Source organism: Pteropus vampyrus, unplaced genomic scaffold (genome assembly GCF_000151845.1).
Source record: "Pteropus vampyrus isolate Shadow unplaced genomic scaffold, Pvam_2.0 Scaffold52, whole genome shotgun sequence".
Taxonomy (NCBI): domain Eukaryota; kingdom Metazoa; phylum Chordata; class Mammalia; order Chiroptera; family Pteropodidae; genus Pteropus; species Pteropus vampyrus.
Window position 1 is genome coordinate 3,780,020 of NW_011888833.1, and position 17,453 is coordinate 3,797,472.

The following is a 17,453-nucleotide window of genomic DNA, read 5'->3' on the forward strand; positions in this document are numbered from 1 at the left end:
CTTTATCTCTGACCACGGGGTTTCACGTCCTCTGCCAGCAGGAAATAGTAGCAGGCTAAGCTATCAGCTTGTAGGGAGCCTGCACATGCAGTTGGGAAGCTTGTCTCGGTCGAGGTGTTATTTCTCTGCAGTCACTGTGTGAGTCACTTTGGGAAAAGGACGCTAGAAGAGTAGTCACGGGGTGGGCTCCAAGGAACAGTCTCCCACCACATCTCCCTCCGCGCCCCGCCCCCCCCAATTCAGCTCATCCATAGCTCTGGTTCCGAACATAGGAAGTAAGATACATACATCAGAATGTATGTATCTTACTTCCTATGAGACTAAAAAGACTGGCAATGCTTCGTGTTGGTGATGTTATGGGGAAATGGGTACACACAAACTATTGGGGAGGAATATAAACTGGTGTAAAGTGTCTGGAGGCAATCTAACACCTTGTATCAAAATTGTAAGTGTTTGTGATATTCGACCTAGGAATTTTACTCTTAGAATTTATCTTAGGTTCCTATGGGCAATGCACAAAGGTATTCATTCACAATAGCATTTATATTAGTAAAAAATTAAAAACTATCTAATATTCAGAATTGGTAGAATAACTCATACACAGATAAAGCAAATATAACAAATTTTCAACAGCCATTTTATACAGAGGTAAGTATGTGGGTATTCTTTTTTCTGTATTTTCAACTCTTCTGTAGGTTTGAAAATTTTCATAATAAAAACTTGGGGAGAAATTAGTTATATTTCATATAACAGGCATAACTACTTTGGCTGTTTTTTTGTTTGTTTTTTTTTAATCATACTAGATTTCATGGCCTGTATCGCCAACATATCTCTAAAAGACAGACCAAGAGCAGAAAGCCAGTTCCGGGAACCATGGCATCTCCTGCCCACACACGTACTCAGTTACTGAGACCGGACGTGAAGTAGCCACGTAATCTGAAGCAGCCAATCACCTGGCTCAACGACGGCGCCCACTGACATCTGCAGCCTGACTCGCATAAAGGCACTGAGCCGATCAGATTTCTTCTTCTGAAAATTGGACCCCAAATATGGAAAGTATAAGTCCCTCAAAGGCCCTGGAGTTGAAAGGTTGTGATGTTTGGTTGCAGTAATGCCCAAGATAAAGAACCGGGGGAGAAAAGCGAGCATGGGTAGGCAGAGCAGACCGATGTAGGGAGAGGTCCAGAGACTACACCGACCACATAGCCCCAGTATGAAAGTTCGAGGTCTTGGTTTCCACTGGGCTTTCTTGTCCTCAGGACTACTTCACATCAGGCCCAAATGCAATTAGCCTCCTGTCCCTAGAGCCTGTGACATCTCATTAACTTTTTCTGAACCTCCTGGATACCTGGGGACCATACGATGGGCCCTTACCATTTGGACTATTCCGATATGCTATAAGGCTTCTAAATTCATAAAAATTTGTTCTATTACACGGAAGCAAAGCCGCAGGGGGAAAATGTTATAAAATTGGTTCTGTTCTAATTTTATCATTAATGGCACTTAGCTTTCAATAAATTTACCTGAGACGCTTTTTAAAGTATCTTCCCATTCTATAGACACTTATTTACTGGGCAAAAGTTGAAGTAAAACTGCTCCTACACACTTGATCTAAGTAGGTTTTGGGATATTTGCCAATAAGCGCTACGTGAAATATCCTGAGAAGGGCACCTTTAGGGTTTGAGTCGACTCAAGAAGTGACAGGAATACCCTGTGGTTTACTCTGTGTCTCTTTATATGTCTCTGTGTCTGTGTGTTTTAATGCAAAAATTAGCAAGAAAATACCTAGAATAACACTTTGAAAAAAAAAAAAATTCATGCCTCAGAAAATGTCTCATAAAAAAATGTACACAGTCACCCTAAAGTAAAATTTTGGACTTGAAAAACGAAGACTAACGGATGCTTTACTTGATACAAAACATCCTTGCGAGCCCTTCACAGGGCATTATCAGTTTAAAAAAATGCAATTCCTGTTATAAACACCCAAACATGTCTAGTAGGACCAGACATGGTGGATACACAACCAGGGATAAGACAGCTTCTACCCTAAGAGAAGGGTCTCAGAAGCAGAGTTCTTCCTGAAAAAGTGTGCCCAGTGAAGAAGGGGACCAGGAACCTGACAAAGTTGATCTCCCCCCATACAGTTCCAATTTTAAAACAAGCTCATGGCATAAAATTTGGGTAAACACGATGCAGTATACAAATACATACAAACACATATGCGTATATATATATATATTCTATATATTTAAATATTCTATATTCATATATATAATTCATATTTCAGTTGTTGACCTTAAACAATAGCCGGATATTTCTCCAGGAAAAAGTTTATTTGGGGAACAAAGAATTGCAATTCTGGACACCACGGTCTAACGGCAAACCCTCTGTAAGTCCAGAGAACGAAGGAGAGGAAGCTCTTTTATAGAGAAAAGGCTGAGGGCAGAGGTGCTGTTGTAAAGGAAGAGTCCATTGGTGGAAACTGGGAGTTTGAAGTGTAGTGAATTTTCATTGGCTAAACCGTAACCACCTGTCATTGGCTAAGTGGTTGCCAGGCGAGGAGAAGTTCCTTCTTCTCCTGGATGGAGCAGGGTAGAAAACACCTTGCTGCTCGAGATGGAGAGTGTGTTTCTTCTCAGAGGTAACTGACCTGCGTGGTAGGGCATGAGAGCTTCCCCTACAGGCCCTCCTAACTCCCACTTACATGAAGTTCTGTTTGATTCTTCGCAGGTGTTCACAAACACGGGTCGCATATGGGGGTCAAGTGGGCCAACACGTCAGTGGCATAAAGGGACACAAAGCCGCCCCCCAAAAGTGCTTCTATCAATAGCAGGTTAATTAACCCGTGGATAGATTGCTATCACAGCCTATCATCGGCCCGCCTAAATGCCTTTTTAGACAGGAAAATAGCAGGAGTTTCAAAAGGGGGGCGGAGCTCCAACCAGAAACACCTGGATGGAATCAGGCTGTCATACTGACACCCCAGCAAGCCCGGCTCCAGCGCTCGCCTCTGGAAAAGGCGGATTCTGCAAGAATTCGGCATGCCGGGTGTGCTCGCCCAGCACCTGCTGCCGCCCCTGAGACACGCCGGGGGCCAGAACGCGCTCCCACGCCCCGCAGGTAGCCTGATCCGGGGCGTGCATCGTCCCTCCGTGCTGGGCTGTTCCCAACGCGATCATTTACATTACAGGCTGTGACTTCGGGTAAACTGCTTAATTCGGGTTTCCTGCCCACAACACGGGAACGGCTGAGACTGTTCTGCAGGCAGACTTCGTGTCGCCCACATGGAATGCCTGGCACGTCTCCCTGGACTCGCGGGCAGGCGGCACCACAGGACCAGTCCCCCAAATCGCCTGTGCGCGCGGCCCGCGCTGTCAGCTCTCGGGCCGGCGGCTACGTCAGCGCGGAGAGAACCAGCTCCGCACTACCCCGGCCGGCCGGTGCGCGCGGGACGCCCCTATGCACCCATGCACCCAGCACGCACCCAAGGGCTCACGGCGGGCCCGCGCGGGCCGCTTACCTCCCAATGATGGCCACTGGGCCGGCTGCTGAGGTGGCCATGCCTGCGCCTGACTGTCCGAAAGCACCGCGAGCGCAAGCAGAGTCTGCGGCCCCGGGCGCCGCGCCGTGCAAGTTTCACCCGGGCAGAACCGTGACCCACACCCATTGGCTGCACGCGAACCCGGGGCGGGGCGCGGGCCCCGATTGGCTCCAGTTTGGCTCCGGGTTGGCTCCGGATTGGCTCGGGCAGGACCAGGAGGCGGACGTACCGCCTCGGGACTCACTGGGCGCGGCCGTGGGCGGAGCCTCCACCTCCCGGGCGCCCACCCGGGACGCAGGGCTTGGACAGAACCCTCCAGGTAGAACCAGCAGGGGGCACGGCGAAGGGAAGCGCGAAGACCAGACACCAGGACACCAGTGATTCATCGTTTATTTTTCAGTTCTCAACCGTGCACATGGGGGACGCCTCCAGGCTGGCACAGGGCTCGCCCACAGAAGGACCCAAGAACACTCCCTAGGTGTTAGCACCTCTTCTGTACACCGCAGCTCCGGACTTTAAACTCAGGGCAGTTAACGCTGAGTTTACCCTGATTATGCATTTCTAGGAAGATACCTGCCGCCTTCTCCACGGATGAGAACGGAGGCCCAGGGACTGCGGGACAGGAAGACTGGTTTGCTTCCCCTGCGGGGAGCTAAAGGGATGTGAGCGGTGGGGGCTGTATGAACCGCACTTCCTCCTCCAGAGGCAGAGTGGGCTTATGTATAAGAAAAAGGGAAGCGTCACTCTGCCTGACGCCTGGATCTTTTGGGAGACCAGGAAGGAACAGGCGAAGAAGAAAGGGCATCGCGCATCACATGACAGCACTTTGTGTCCACACAGCACACGCTGAGGGGAAGTGCCACCGTCATCCAGTTCACGATGACTACCAGCACTTGAGCAGAAAACGTGTCCAACGGGGCCAACTCAGATGACAAATGGAGCCCTTCCTTTATTTGTTCTCCCCAGTCGGGAGCATGGAAAGTGGATCAGAGGGAAGGCTAAGCTTTAAAGAACCATTTCACAAATATGGGTAAACGTTTGAAAAGGTGCTCGACTCACTTAAGAGAGAAATGAAAAGTAACGCAGCAAAGATAAGTCATTTTTCACCCATCGAATTGGCTAAAATTAGCGAGATTCATAATATTCCCCTTTTAGCAACTGAGATCCTTTCCTACACAATTGAAGGTGGCCTTAAACTGGCACAGTCTTTCTGGAGAGGAAGGTGACAGTATGTTGTTGGGAGAGCTGCCACCGTGAGCCCTGGGCATCCCTGCACGTTCTTGCTGAGGGTACCAGACCGCAGGGTTTGTCCATCTGATACTAATTAGCTTCTGTAGCTACTCACACAGGCAGATGATGAGGTCAAGGCAACCGCTGAGTGATTACTGATTGCCCTGTAACTGCTCACTCCTGGGGGGGAAGGGGACAGGCTTGTTTGCTCCTCATTATAATGTTGGCTCTTTGAAAAAAAATACAAGTGCTTATTCCTTGACCCACTGCAAATGCCACGGCCAGGCTGGCCCTCCATATAAATGTGGGAATCGGGGTTATGGGGGTGTGGGGGAAATTCAGGGGTGATAGAAGTGCTCTGCATCTTGATTACAGTGGTGGTTTTACGGGTGTATAAATCACCAAAACTCATTGACACTTAGGTAAATGTATTATGTGTAAGTGCTACCTCCACACATCAATTTTTCCAGGTGGCGTGGGAGGTGCAAGATGCCGTGAAGATGCGATAAGCAAGCATCGCTTGCAGAAGGTCGCAGGCACTCTGAGGTCGGTTGAATCTGTAATAGCCCGCTGAAATGTGAAAGGGTTAAAGAATAATTAAAACCTGAAACTGGACAAAAGAAGTCTATAACTTAGGCCTAGTTTCTGGAACCCCTAACCACATTCTGTTAATCATGAAACTTGTAACAATGAGCTCATACGCTAACTGCCAATTTTAGCCTGTGTAACCCTGCTTGCTTGCGTGGCATGAAAAATAATCAATTGTATATAAGCTGAAAATTACTGTTTGGCCATCGCCCATGGGAACACTGGCTATTGTCCATGGGAACATAGGCAATCACCCATAGGAACATAACATTCTAACACAAGCTTTCTGCTTCTGTACTTCCCGCTTGCACACCTGACCAGTGGGTTGACAGGTAGTGAATAGGAGAAAGATGGACCTTTGTGTTTAAGACAGAATGAGGAATAGGATTTAGGGCTTAAAAACCTTGTATCTTGGCATTTCGGGGCTGCTCCTTTGCAAGGACAGCTGCCGGCTAATAAACTGTCTCCTGGTTAAGAGCACTCAAGTTGGGTCTGGTTATTCTGGACACAACAAATCTAGCCCACAGATTTGGTTTTTCTGACTCGTAGACTTTTTTCTTTTTGACCGTAAATCTGAATACTCCTGGGGACAGATCCACGACCCACTTCTCAACACCATGGGGCCACTCACTGGCGGGAGTGGCCAGGAAGGGGCTCTGCCACCTCTAGGGGCAGCCGTCAGGAGAGCCTCGTGAGAGAACTCCTGTGTGTAACATAGGCAAGGTCAAGAGCAGGCGAAACATGAGTTTCTCCTACCTGCATAATCCCCTTTGTACCCAGGGTTCCTGAAAGCCTAGGCGAGCTGGAATTATAATCATATTCGTTCACGTTCTTCCGGCGTGTGAGGTTGTTTCGCTTTGTCATTTAATCCTCCTAATCTTTTAATCTGTTTTTCTTCTTCTCCTCCAGGTGAAAGAGCAGGAGGCTCAAAGAGGCGAGCTCAGCAACGGACAGCAATTTAAGCTCATTCATTAACTAGGTTCTGAACACTTCTTTGGGGCCAGTCACCGCCAGCGCTGTCCGATTGACGTTTCGGCAGTGGCAGAAGTGTTCCATATCTGCCTGTCCAATATGGAAGCCACGAGTCATGTGTAGCTAACAACAACTTGAAACCTGTACAACCTATACACCCAAGGGAGCCGATTTCTACTGCTTTGATTTGAGCTCGTTCTAACTTACGTTAGAGAGCTACATGTAGCTAGTGGCTAGCGTGTCAGGCAGCTCAGGGCAAGACATTGGGGACAGAGGCTGCGATGGGTGAACATGACAAATGAAGACCTCTAATCTCATGGCATTGGTATTTCAGTGAAAGACACAGAAAATAAACGAGTGGACAGACAAACGGCGTACTATACAAGGAAAAGGAGTCCAGGTCATGGTCAGTGCTGAGCAGGAAACGAAGCAGGTCAGGGAGATGGAGGATGATGGGGGTCTGAACTCAACCATTAAGGAAGGCCGTCCTGGAAGGGGAGGTCAGCTGTCCAGAGGACCGTGCAGGCCACAGCAAAGCCCCAAGCCCGATGCTGTCCTCACTGCTGATTATTCACAATTTGCTCTTCTTAAAATTTGCCCAGCTTTCCTTCCTCCCTGAGGCCGTGACTGGGGACCTCCCTTCTCTGAGCCGCGGAGCTCACCGTGAGGACTGTCTCTACCTATGACACTGTGACAGTTCACTAATAATGAGGGTGGGTGTGGTACACTCCAGGACTTGGGGCAAGTGATAACCCGTGTCCGTCCCCGCGAATCTGAGACTGTGTCACCTGCGGAAAATCGTCATTGACAGCGATTTCTGTAGCACGAGATACTTCACTGCTATCTTCCGGAAAGTTGTTTCTGTGATGGTTATATGTGATCTCTGCTCTGTGAATAGCACGTCCTGAGGGGTGCCCCCTTGTGCAGTGCATAACCTTCACAACCGTACGTGACAGAGGCTGTGATGGGCATCATGTTGACCGGGGACAGCCACCTGACTATGTCCATGACACTTCATCTGTCATGTTCACCCAGAAACTCAGGTGTCATAACCACCGTAAGAACGGTGGCTTCTGGATTCGCTTAGAGAAGATGTCACTTGCGGGTTTACCTGTGTCTAGGCTCGAGATTGTGGGGCCGGCGGGAGGGTGCGTAAGTGAGTGGGTGATGGAGCTCCCTGATCTGAAAAGCCGAGATACGGGCGAGAGCTTAAAACAATAGTCTTAAGCAAACAGGACAGCTAGGATTTCACAGGGCGGCCCTTGACCTGCTTGACTGGGGTTTTAGAGAAAGTACTTGGCCAGCCCTGTCACGGTCACTACTGGTTAGACGTGTTTGCAGTGAAAGTCAAAAAAGATCCCCCTTCCTCTTGGCACAGTTTAAATACAAGCCAGCGCCAGAAGACAAAAGTCTCTCCCCTTCCCAAACCCCTCCTACCTCCCTGAGCCTTAAACAAACTCCCCCCCGTCGGGAACCAAATGGAAGGGAAAACTGACGATATTTCAGCAAAGTGACATCTAGTTCTTCATGAGGACAATCTTGCAGAGCACGTGGAAATGTCGTACTAATTCGTCTCCCAGCATTCCATGCTGTATTTTTATAGGTATTTAGAAGACTTTACTCACATGTCTTTAAAAGTACTATCAGGTCACCAGTGATTCTCTGAGCCATGCTTTGGGGCTTAGAAACAAATGTAGTTTATTCAACGTGGTTTCTAAACAGTGCTGTCAGGTGACAACATGCTCTCCACCCGCCCCCAGCCCCGTCCAGTCACGCTTTCTGTGGCGAGGGAACGTTCTGTATGTGCCCCCCGCATACCGCAGTCACCGGCCACGCATGGCTATGGGCACTTGGGAGGTGGCTAATGAGACAAGGAAACTGGATTTTTAATTTGGTTTAATTCGAGTTAATTAAATTTTATTTTCAAAGGTCACCTGTGGCTAACGGTCAGCGCTTTAGACAGTGCGGCCTTATATGTTCTTTCCCCTGCCAAGAATGCCTTATTTCCGGCTTAGCCACTTGTGAAACGCCCATGAATGAATGAATGAATGAATGAACAAACCGAGGACTATGTTGCTGTTTGACACTGTGTGTAGCTGACACACGTCAATAAAAATACTTAGTGCTGACAGTATAATGCACAGATTGTCACTGCTTTGTGTCATCAAATATCTTTGTAGAATACGCTAAGAGTCTGCTTATTTGGTGTTCTTGTATTTTTGTGTGTGATTTTTGGATGACGAACAAGTAGTTTACTTTGGATCCGAGAGAAGAGTTACTGGGGTTTTTCCAAATCACATTCCAGCCTTCACTGCTCCTCCTTTCAAGTTCAAAAGCTAAACTCGCATCTGTTATTATGGAGCTGACCTAATTACCGATTCTGGCAAGTAGAAAAGATTGGCATGTTTATCCTAGGGAATAAGGTTGTTTTGTGTTTGTGTTTTTGTTTTTAATAAGCAAGCTTTTCTAAAAGCAGAAAAAGGGAAGGCAAAGCAAGGGAAGGTTACTTCGCACAAAAGGACCTTTCAGAGGTCAGCTTCGGGCTAGCTGGAGAGCCATGCCTGGAGCCGCAGCACCCGCCCGGTGAAGCTCTGAAAGCAGGCCTTTCCCAGGGGCCCGGCTGGGCCCCATCACCGGCAGGACCTTGGCGGGCAGCAGCTCTGGGTCCCGCAGGCCGCCCGCACCAGGTTCATCCATCACATTCTTCCCCTCTCTTTCTTCCCGCAGCCCAGACCTGTTGTAACCAGCCATCTTCTTCCACACTGAATACAGATTAGTCACCTTAAATCTGGGGCACTCTGCTGGGTTTTTAAAGACTCTGACCTTTGAACCCAAACCAAAATGTACATTGATGCTCAGGAAATATCCTTCACGGTAGTTCAAATTCCTTTCATTGCAAGCATCTGTCAAATTAGCAAGCCGAGGAGCTGGGGGACAGCCGTCCCTCTGACAAGGAGAAGTCAGAGAAGACAGAAGCTTCAGAAGCAGGGAGAGCGGGAAGGGGCCAAGGCTGACCCCGCCTTTGACAGGTGACAAGACACAGTCCTAGAGAAAGAAGCCCAAAGTCTCAGGATGACTCGGGCCTTCTGGAGGCAGAACCCAGAGTCCCGGGCCCCTGGAGAGGCCGGCACCCCTCACTTTCTCCCACCGAGGAGCCTCGGACAGGAGAGGCGAAGGCACGGCCTCCTCGGGCCACAGAGGATACCCGCCTGCTCCGAACTCACACTGCGCTGGTGCTGAGTGTTCAAGACGGGTAATAAATTACGTTCTACTCTGCAGTATATCCATATCTGTTTCTGTATAAAATTATATTTAAAATTATTTACCAATTTCAATTACCTAAATTTTTGTCCCGAAGCACATTCCTGTAAAATGGATTTGTCATTTGTCAGAAAAAAGCCTCCCTTTCCTGCAATGCCCCTGGCACGAAGCCCTGAGCGTATGTGAGAAGTCCGTGAGGTCAGAGGGACCCCGCGGTAGGCTGCGAGAGAATGATGAGGTACCACTACTGTTTCTTGATGCTGTCTTCTCAAATTGAGCTTAAAAATAGTATTTTTGCTCATGGGACGAAGTTGTGGCCTTTGTTTACCGTCGCCTGTAACGTCTGCTTCCTTCACCTAGTGATGAGAGGGACAGGGCACGAGTCTACGCAAGGAGGGAGGTCCCTTCATTTGTAAAGTTTCTGGAAGGACAGAGATGAGCTTGGGGAGAAAAGTTGAACATGCTTTAATTATTACATTAAATTGGTTATCATCATAAGAATTGTACGATAATCATTAATGTTATAATTACATAACTGTTCTATGTGGTTACATAATTACATATCATATTCTTATATAACAATTATTAATCATTAATGTTACAGCTCTTATGCGTGATATAAATTAATCTGAATTATTCGATAGAATTTGGACTCAGATAAACAAGCTTTATGGGTTGAATAAAAGAATGTGCCGGCTCGGCAATGTTATCGGAGCCGCGTGCGATCCCGCGCAATTAAAAGTTTTCACTTGAGTATTTTTTTACTCTTCCAGTTTTCTTTTTATACTTGAAAAAGCAAAGAGAAGGGAAAAGTATACTGTATACACCCATGAAGGAAGCCAAGAAATGTAAGGCACGGCCCCACTTCCAGAGGCTTTCTGTGGTGACATTGGTGACGATGATGGTGATGGCGCTGGGGATGAAGTATCCCGAGAGGGAGGAGAAAGCAAGGACCACCGAGGCACCGTCATCCTGGAAGGAGCCCTCCACGCCCACGGCAAAGGCTGCCTTCTGACAAAACACTGAAAGAAACACACTTAGGCAATGCCCCGCCCCGCCCCCCGTGAGCCCCGAAAGCTCCAGAACTCACAGCCACGCTTCTCCCAGGTTTCACCCCCGATCTGGATCAGGGTCCTCGTTTGAGCGTGAACCTTTTCTAAGTACTATCATCTTCATTCCTAGAGTCTTTATTTTTCCTTAACGGAAGAAAGTCAGGACGGAAAGGCAGGCGAAGGCCAGTGCACGGGCAGCTCTGAGCGCGGATTACGTAAATGCCTGCAAAATCATGGCAAAACCGATGGGAATAGAAACTGAAGTCTTGCTTATACCCGGAAAGCGGTAAACTCAACGCAATTGTTAGAAATTCCTCTAAAATCCCCAGTTAATTGAGTGTGTTTGTTCGTTTGTTTGTCTTACTGAAAAACGATCATTTTCGGGATGGAAAATCAACAGGGAATTGAATAGATAAACACGTGGATAATTGTAGACACAGAAGTCGGCTCCATTACTGGGCTCTTCTCTGAGGTGCGTGGTGGGGTGAGGTCTGGGGAGTCGTGAGGCTAGGAGCATGACGGTGGCCTTGTAGAACTAGACTGAAGGTGGGAAGAATGAGCCGAGTCGAAAAAGAAAAGAGGTTCAAAAGACAGAGCGGCAAAAGCAGCCGAACACTTTGTACCGACTGCGTGGCTGGCGCCCCTGAGTGATTCTGCAGCCGGCATCACTGGTTTCATTCCCATGTGTACTTGTGAGTTGGGTCGCTTTACTTTCAAGGCCATGAGTTTGCCTTTGGCATGCTCTAAAAGTCATGATAATGATTACACTTCACCTATTTTGACTTAAGTCCTCTTTGGTAAATAAGGTGACTGTAAAATTAGCGGTTGGACTTTAGTGAGTGCTCCCTGGTCATAAATTAGAATTCCTTGGACTGAACTGTGCTTTGTTTATTTCCTATGCTACCATGGGTCACGTGATGCTGTGGGCCTCCTGTCCCCTCGCATGTTACATATTAATTTCAACTTGTTGATGACCGTGGCTTTTGCGGTGAGACTGGTCAAGGGACCCTTTTCTTTAGGGTAATCATATTTTATGACAGATTGAAATTATCAGCAGGCTAAAGTTAATGTGTAACTCGCAAGTAAGAAGCCTTGCCAGTCTGACCACAAAGCATGAGATTTTGGTTAAACTGTGAGCGCACGGCCTGTCCACAACGCAGGGTCGAAGGGCCTGCCCCAAAGGCCGCGAGGGTGATGTCTCTGCCGCTGATCATGCCGGCTGGAAAAACCGTGCTTTCACGTTAAGGAATCTGAATCTCGCTCAGGTGTCTCTGAAGGGAGAAAGTCCAATACGCTGGATGCAGAATATGCAAAATTGGGCCTACTCATTCTTTTTCTTGCACATTTCAACACAAACAGGGCTGCTGGTTAAACGTCCAGGTTGCTGCCGTGTCACACGAACAGTAACAGAAGGAGAGGGTCTGGCACTTTGGTGGCCATATTTTCATGACATCGAGGGGCGATTGCCCTCATAAGCATAAGAGGATTGTAAGTTTTACCAGTTGTGTCATTAGCCGCCCCCAAAAATGGTCTCTGTTATTCGAATGACAAGGAAAATTTTTTTTTTTTACTCAGCATTTTCAGGCTCATTTGCTTTTAACTTTTTAGGGTTAAATAAAAGTCTTGATCATTTTAAATATTCGACAGGCAGTCACTGCATTCCGCAGTAATTTTCTGGGCAGAGTGGGTGGAAGGTCTTCACAGTGCCTGATAAATCCCTTATGAGGGAAGCCAGGTTTCGCCATACTGGGGTGGTGACCCAGTGGCAAGCGGCACGGTGCAGTCGGTCCATTTGGGTGAACAGATAGCAACTATAAACCGTGTGACGCCGACAGCAGATCGACATGCTGCAGGAACACACAGGACCTAACAGGAGCCAGCTGCTATAGGCTGAGTCACGTCCCCCCAGATCCCCACGCTGAAGCCCTAACCCGTGACGCCCCCGAATGTGACTGTATTTGCAGGTGGGCCTTCAAAGAGGTGATGAGGTTGGAATGAGCCCATTAGGGCGGGCTTTAACCTCGTCTGCCTGGCGTCCTTACGAGAAGAGAGGATGAAGGCACAGAGAGACAGCAGGGCCGCCTCGTGCAGAGGGAGGAGCGAGTGAAAGGGCAGCAAGAAGGGCGCCACCTGCAGGCCAAGGGTCGGCCTCAGGGGACGGCGAGCCCGCCAGCTCCCGCATCTCGCAATTCCCGCCTCCAGGACTGTGGGAAATAAATCTGTGCTGCTTAAACCACATCATCTGTGGTATTTTGTTACCGCAGCCCTGATAAACTGGGACAGCAGGAATCGGGGACGCCTTCTAGAAAAAGGGCTGGCCAGACTGAGAACCGAAGGAAAGGCCGCTTCGGGAAAAGAGAACCGCGTGTGCGAAGGCCACGGGGTGAGGCAGGCCACGGTGCCTTCCGGCAGCTTGACAGAAGCGTGTTCCATAATGCGCGGCTGAGGAGAGCAGAGGAGGGGGTGGGCTCACGCGCATCTGCCATTTTTGGCTGCTCAACACGTGAACAGCCTTTGCATTTTAGGGGGATCCAAGAAAAGTGGGAGGAAGCTTGGGGGAGCGGACGCCCTCTCTTTGAGCCCCCTGGAGGCCAGAGCATGGCATTTGACCTAAACACAGCCAGCTCCTCCTCCTAGCTGGGAGCCTGATGCAGGCGGGAGGGACATCACGGGCAGGATGGTGGAGATGGTTCACAGTGCCCGTGGCGGAATCCCATGCCTAGTGATAAAGCAGAAGGTGCCACAAACAACAGAGTTCAGCTGCGTGACAACAAGCGGCCATGGCAGGATAGCAGGTATCCAGTGGATGGCAGGGGTCGAGGTATCAAGATGGCAGGTGCCCACAACAACAGGCTAAGCAGGGTGACCAGCTCGTCCTGGCAAGCCTGGGATTTTCCTGGTTTTACAGGTGGAAAGCCCACATCCTGGGAACTCCCAGAGTCTGAGCAAACTGGGAAGGTGATCTCCGTAGGCCGGCACGGTTTTGGCCATGCCTTACTCCCCCTGACCTCCGGCCCTTGGTTCCTAGCCTCTCTGACAATTCTCAGTTACCAGATAGCTTTCCAAGAAAAGTACCTTTTCTGCTTAAGTTGGCAAGAATTGTTTTTTCCTGACTGCAACAAAGAATGCTGAGCACTGAGACCCTAAAGGACCTCATAAGACACATTATGGAGTTTAGACTTTGTCCAGAGGTAGTGGCAGAGCGGGGAGAGAGGGCACCAAAGGCTCCAAGCAGAGAACGGTGTGACCAGGTTTTCATTTAGGGTTGATCACTGGCTGCAGTGTGGACAGATGGAACGGCAGCAAGGTGGAAGACCCAGGGGTGGAGAGGAAGCCGTGGGGACAGTGAGGGAGTTAAGGTGACCAGACAGGCAAGAGGTGATGGTTGTCTATGGTTGGTAGGGGGATGGAGAGGTGGCAAGCTAGATGGAGTGGCCACAGACGACCATGGACTAGCAGAACACTGACCCTGAGACCATTCAAGCATCAACCCCACGTAGAAAACCAGACGGAGCATGCCCGTCCCCCACCAACTTCCCCCGGCTAAATGTCCACAAGGCTGGTGTTCCTTGCTCCTGGCTACCAGCCCTGCCAATGACCTGCAGCGGCCAACAAATCAAGGGAATATCGCGTCTCTCACCAGAGCCACCGAGCCCCTCTTTCGGCTCCAGCAGAATCCTGTCAGAACAGCACGCCCAAGGCCTCCCAGACGCCACCGGGTCTGAGTCCATGGCCTCTCACATCCCTGTTTTCCTTGGTCACCACCCAGAGCACAAGTCACTCCGGTCAGCAGCCTTGCCCTGGTCCCACCCTTCCCAAAAGGCCCTGGCTTCCCAAGGTTTTGTTCTGGGCTGCCTTTTCTTGTACCTCCATGTGCCCCTCCCCTGCAGCAAGCTCACCCACTCTCAGGCTTCAAGACTATGGATTTCAGGAGCTGGTGGACCACGAATGTGCGTCTCCAGGTGGAATGGCTTCTCTCAGCTTTGTATCTTTCTATGCAATTGCCTGCTCTGCCTCTCGATTTGCATCTTTATTTCCACATTTTTCTGTCCTGGCTACATGAGGTAGTTCACAGCAACCTAGTGTCAACCTTCAGTCATCTGCTTTCTGGCTGATTTCATCAGGATTCATAAAATCTGGGTTTTCTTTCCTTCCCACTCCACCTGGAGGCCGCCCGCCAGGGCCCGCCCTGGGGTCCGCCTCCGCTCGCGGCCCCGCCCCCCTCCGCTCGCGGCCCCGCCCCTTTCCGCTAGCGGCTTGGTCCCTCTTCGCTCCGAACCCTTCAGGCCCCGCCCCTCTCCTTTCCAGGCCCCGCCCTTCTCCGCTCCGACCCTCCAGGCCCCGCCCCTCTCTGCTCGCGGCCCCGCCCTTCTCCTTTCCAGGCCCCGCCCCTCCCCGGCCCCGCCCCCCGCGCGGAGGACTGTGGGAGCGGCTTCCTTGGATCCGCGCGTGGCAACGGCCTCGTACCTCTCGGCCCGCCCGGGTCTTCGCGTCTCCCAAACGCGGGGCGGCCCCACTCTCCTGCCCGCGAGGTAGGAGAAGGGCCCGGGGGCAGGGGTGCCTCGGGGGCCGGCACGGGCGCCCCGCCGCCCTCGGGGACGCGGAGACGCGGGGGCTGGCGTGTGAGGGCCGCGCGGGGCCTCGGCCGGCCGGCTTAGCCGCCCAGTGACCGGCGCCCCGCCTGTGCGCCCCGAGCCGCGGGCGCCGTTGCCCCGAGCCCCGGCCGCTGGCCCCGGGGCGGTCGGCCTCGGGGGGACGGCTTCGCGGCAGCCGCACCGCGCTCGTCGCTGCCGGTCGCGTCGTGGCGGCTGGGGGCGGGCCGGGCCGGACGCCGCTCCGCGGGCTCCGTCTGTGGCGGGAGCCTGGGCCCGGCGCGCGCGTAGCCCTGCGGCCCGCGCTCGGCCGGTTGGTCCTTGAGGGGCGCGGGTTCGCCGGGTGGAAACCGGCCTCAGGCTGGCGGCCGCCGTCCAGCGGACCGGCCTCCAGTTCTAGAAGCTGCTGTTGTCATGGCGCGTGGGGGCCCAGCTGCTGCGAGGCGGCTCGGGGTCAGGTGGTTCTTGTTTGGATCCCCAGACCAGCAGCATTTTCGTTCAACGTTTTATTATGAAAATTTTCCGAGGTACAGCAGAGTTTAAAGAATTTTACGGTGACCATCACACCTGCTATATAGATTCTACCGTTAACATTTTTCTATACTTGCTTTCTCACATACCTATCCATTTATCCATCTTATCTTTATGCATTTTGAACTTACTTACAAGTGTTAAGCTGTCCCGTAAATATTTATACGTATTAAATATGGTTCATTTATGTTAGTTTTTTTATTTCAAGAATTTACAATGAAAAGCAGATATCACAAGTATGCATTTGCTGAATTTTCACAAATGCGTGCATCTGCGTAACCCAAACACACCCTTGTCAAGATGCAGAACATTCACCACTCTGGGAAATTCCATCGCGCCCTTTTCCATCCACCCCCACCCCACCCCCGAGAAGCAACCGCTGCCCTGCTTGTTCTCTGCCATAGTTTTGCGTGTTCGAGAACTCCGATCCATGAAACAACACATCTCACACTATTCCATGTGAGGCTTCTTCCGCACAGCAGAACTGAGGTTCTCTCATACCCCGTACCGGTCATCCTAATGCGTTTTGTATTGCTGAGTAGCACTTCACTGCATGAATATGCCACGTTTTCTTATGCCCTGTATCCACGATCATCTGGTCTGTCTCATTTGGGGCTGTTGTGAGTACAGCTCCCAAGAGCATTGTGCAAATCTCTTTGTAGACACATGCTTTCATTTCTCTTGGATAAATAGTTGGGAATGAAATGGCTGGGTCATAAGAGATTTTTTTTTTTTTTAATGAAACCACCAGGTTTTTTCCTCAAAATTGTATCATTTTACACTCCCAACACAATATACGAGTATTCCAGTGGCTACATGTCCTTGCTGACATTTTGCGTTCTTTTTAATTTAGCCGTTCCGGCTGGCGTGCAGTGATTTCTACCTTGCACTGTAACCGACTTTTTCCTGTACTTGAAAACCAGGGTGATGAACTGGAACCCTCTCTATCACTATCCTTTAATGTAGTAGGTTTGGAATAAACATGAAATGAAGGCAATAAATGAAAGTTTTACACCTAGTTTTGTGAATTTGACATGAAAAGAATTTTAAGCTGTAAAAACGTGTAGAGGTCAGTTTGATCTGATGGTTGTTAAATAGTTAAACTTTATTTCAATTAAGAAGTATTTTTTATCCCAAGAACGTATTTACATTGCCGATTTTTCACAGGTGCAGAGGATGGAAAATGTACACCTGGCCCCAGAGACAGATGAAGATGACCTTTATTCTGGTTACAATGACTACAATCCAACCTATGATACCGAGGTAAGAAACTAGCTGTTTCTCACGTTGGTCTTTGTTGAGCAGCTGGTTCATTAAAAGCTTGGGCTCAGCTTTGTTATGCTTTAAATGAAGTAAGCTGGTTAAAAACCTAGAAAAGTGCAGTTACTGCAGACTCTACTAACTCCAAGGGACGATGACAACAGCAGCAGGAGGGGACTCGAGGACGCCGTGGAAGCACAGCTGGTCAGGCATACACTCGCGTTCTCCAGCATCAGCCAACTAGGGGTGCAGGGCGAAAGGTCACTTGAAGTCCCTAAAACGAGTTGTTTTTTTTTTTTAATGCTCTAAATTTGAAATGTCATAGAGTTATTTTACTTCTTTTAATTATATAAGTATTTTATACAAAAATCTGAAAATAGAAATAGGTATAAAGAAAAATTAAAATCATCGAAATTGTCACTACTG

The 17,453-nt window shown here is 49.7% G+C and overlaps 2 protein-coding genes across 2 annotated transcripts in view; one reads left to right on the plus strand and one right to left on the minus strand.

Moving 5' to 3' along the window:
- CRYL1 (crystallin lambda 1) overlaps positions 1-3,657 on the minus strand; it is a 76,996-nt gene extending 73,339 nt beyond the window's left edge. The window contains exon 1 of the mRNA XM_023530714.1: positions 3,521-3,657. Coding sequence (XP_023386482.1) covers positions 3,521-3,561 — 41 coding nt within the window. The 5' untranslated portion in view covers positions 3,562-3,657. The remainder of the gene's footprint in view (positions 1-3,520) is intronic.
- Positions 3,658-13,321: 9,664 nt separating this feature from the next.
- The window catches only part of IFT88 (intraflagellar transport 88), a 70,255-nt gene continuing 66,123 nt past the window's right edge, over positions 13,322-17,453 (plus strand). Inside the window, exons 1-5 of the mRNA XM_023530715.1 lie at positions 13,322-13,439; positions 13,553-13,611; positions 14,535-14,594; positions 15,027-15,176; positions 16,935-17,030. Coding sequence (XP_023386483.1) covers positions 13,322-13,439; positions 13,553-13,611; positions 14,535-14,594; positions 15,027-15,176; positions 16,935-17,030 — 483 coding nt within the window. The remainder of the gene's footprint in view (positions 13,440-13,552; positions 13,612-14,534; positions 14,595-15,026; positions 15,177-16,934; positions 17,031-17,453) is intronic.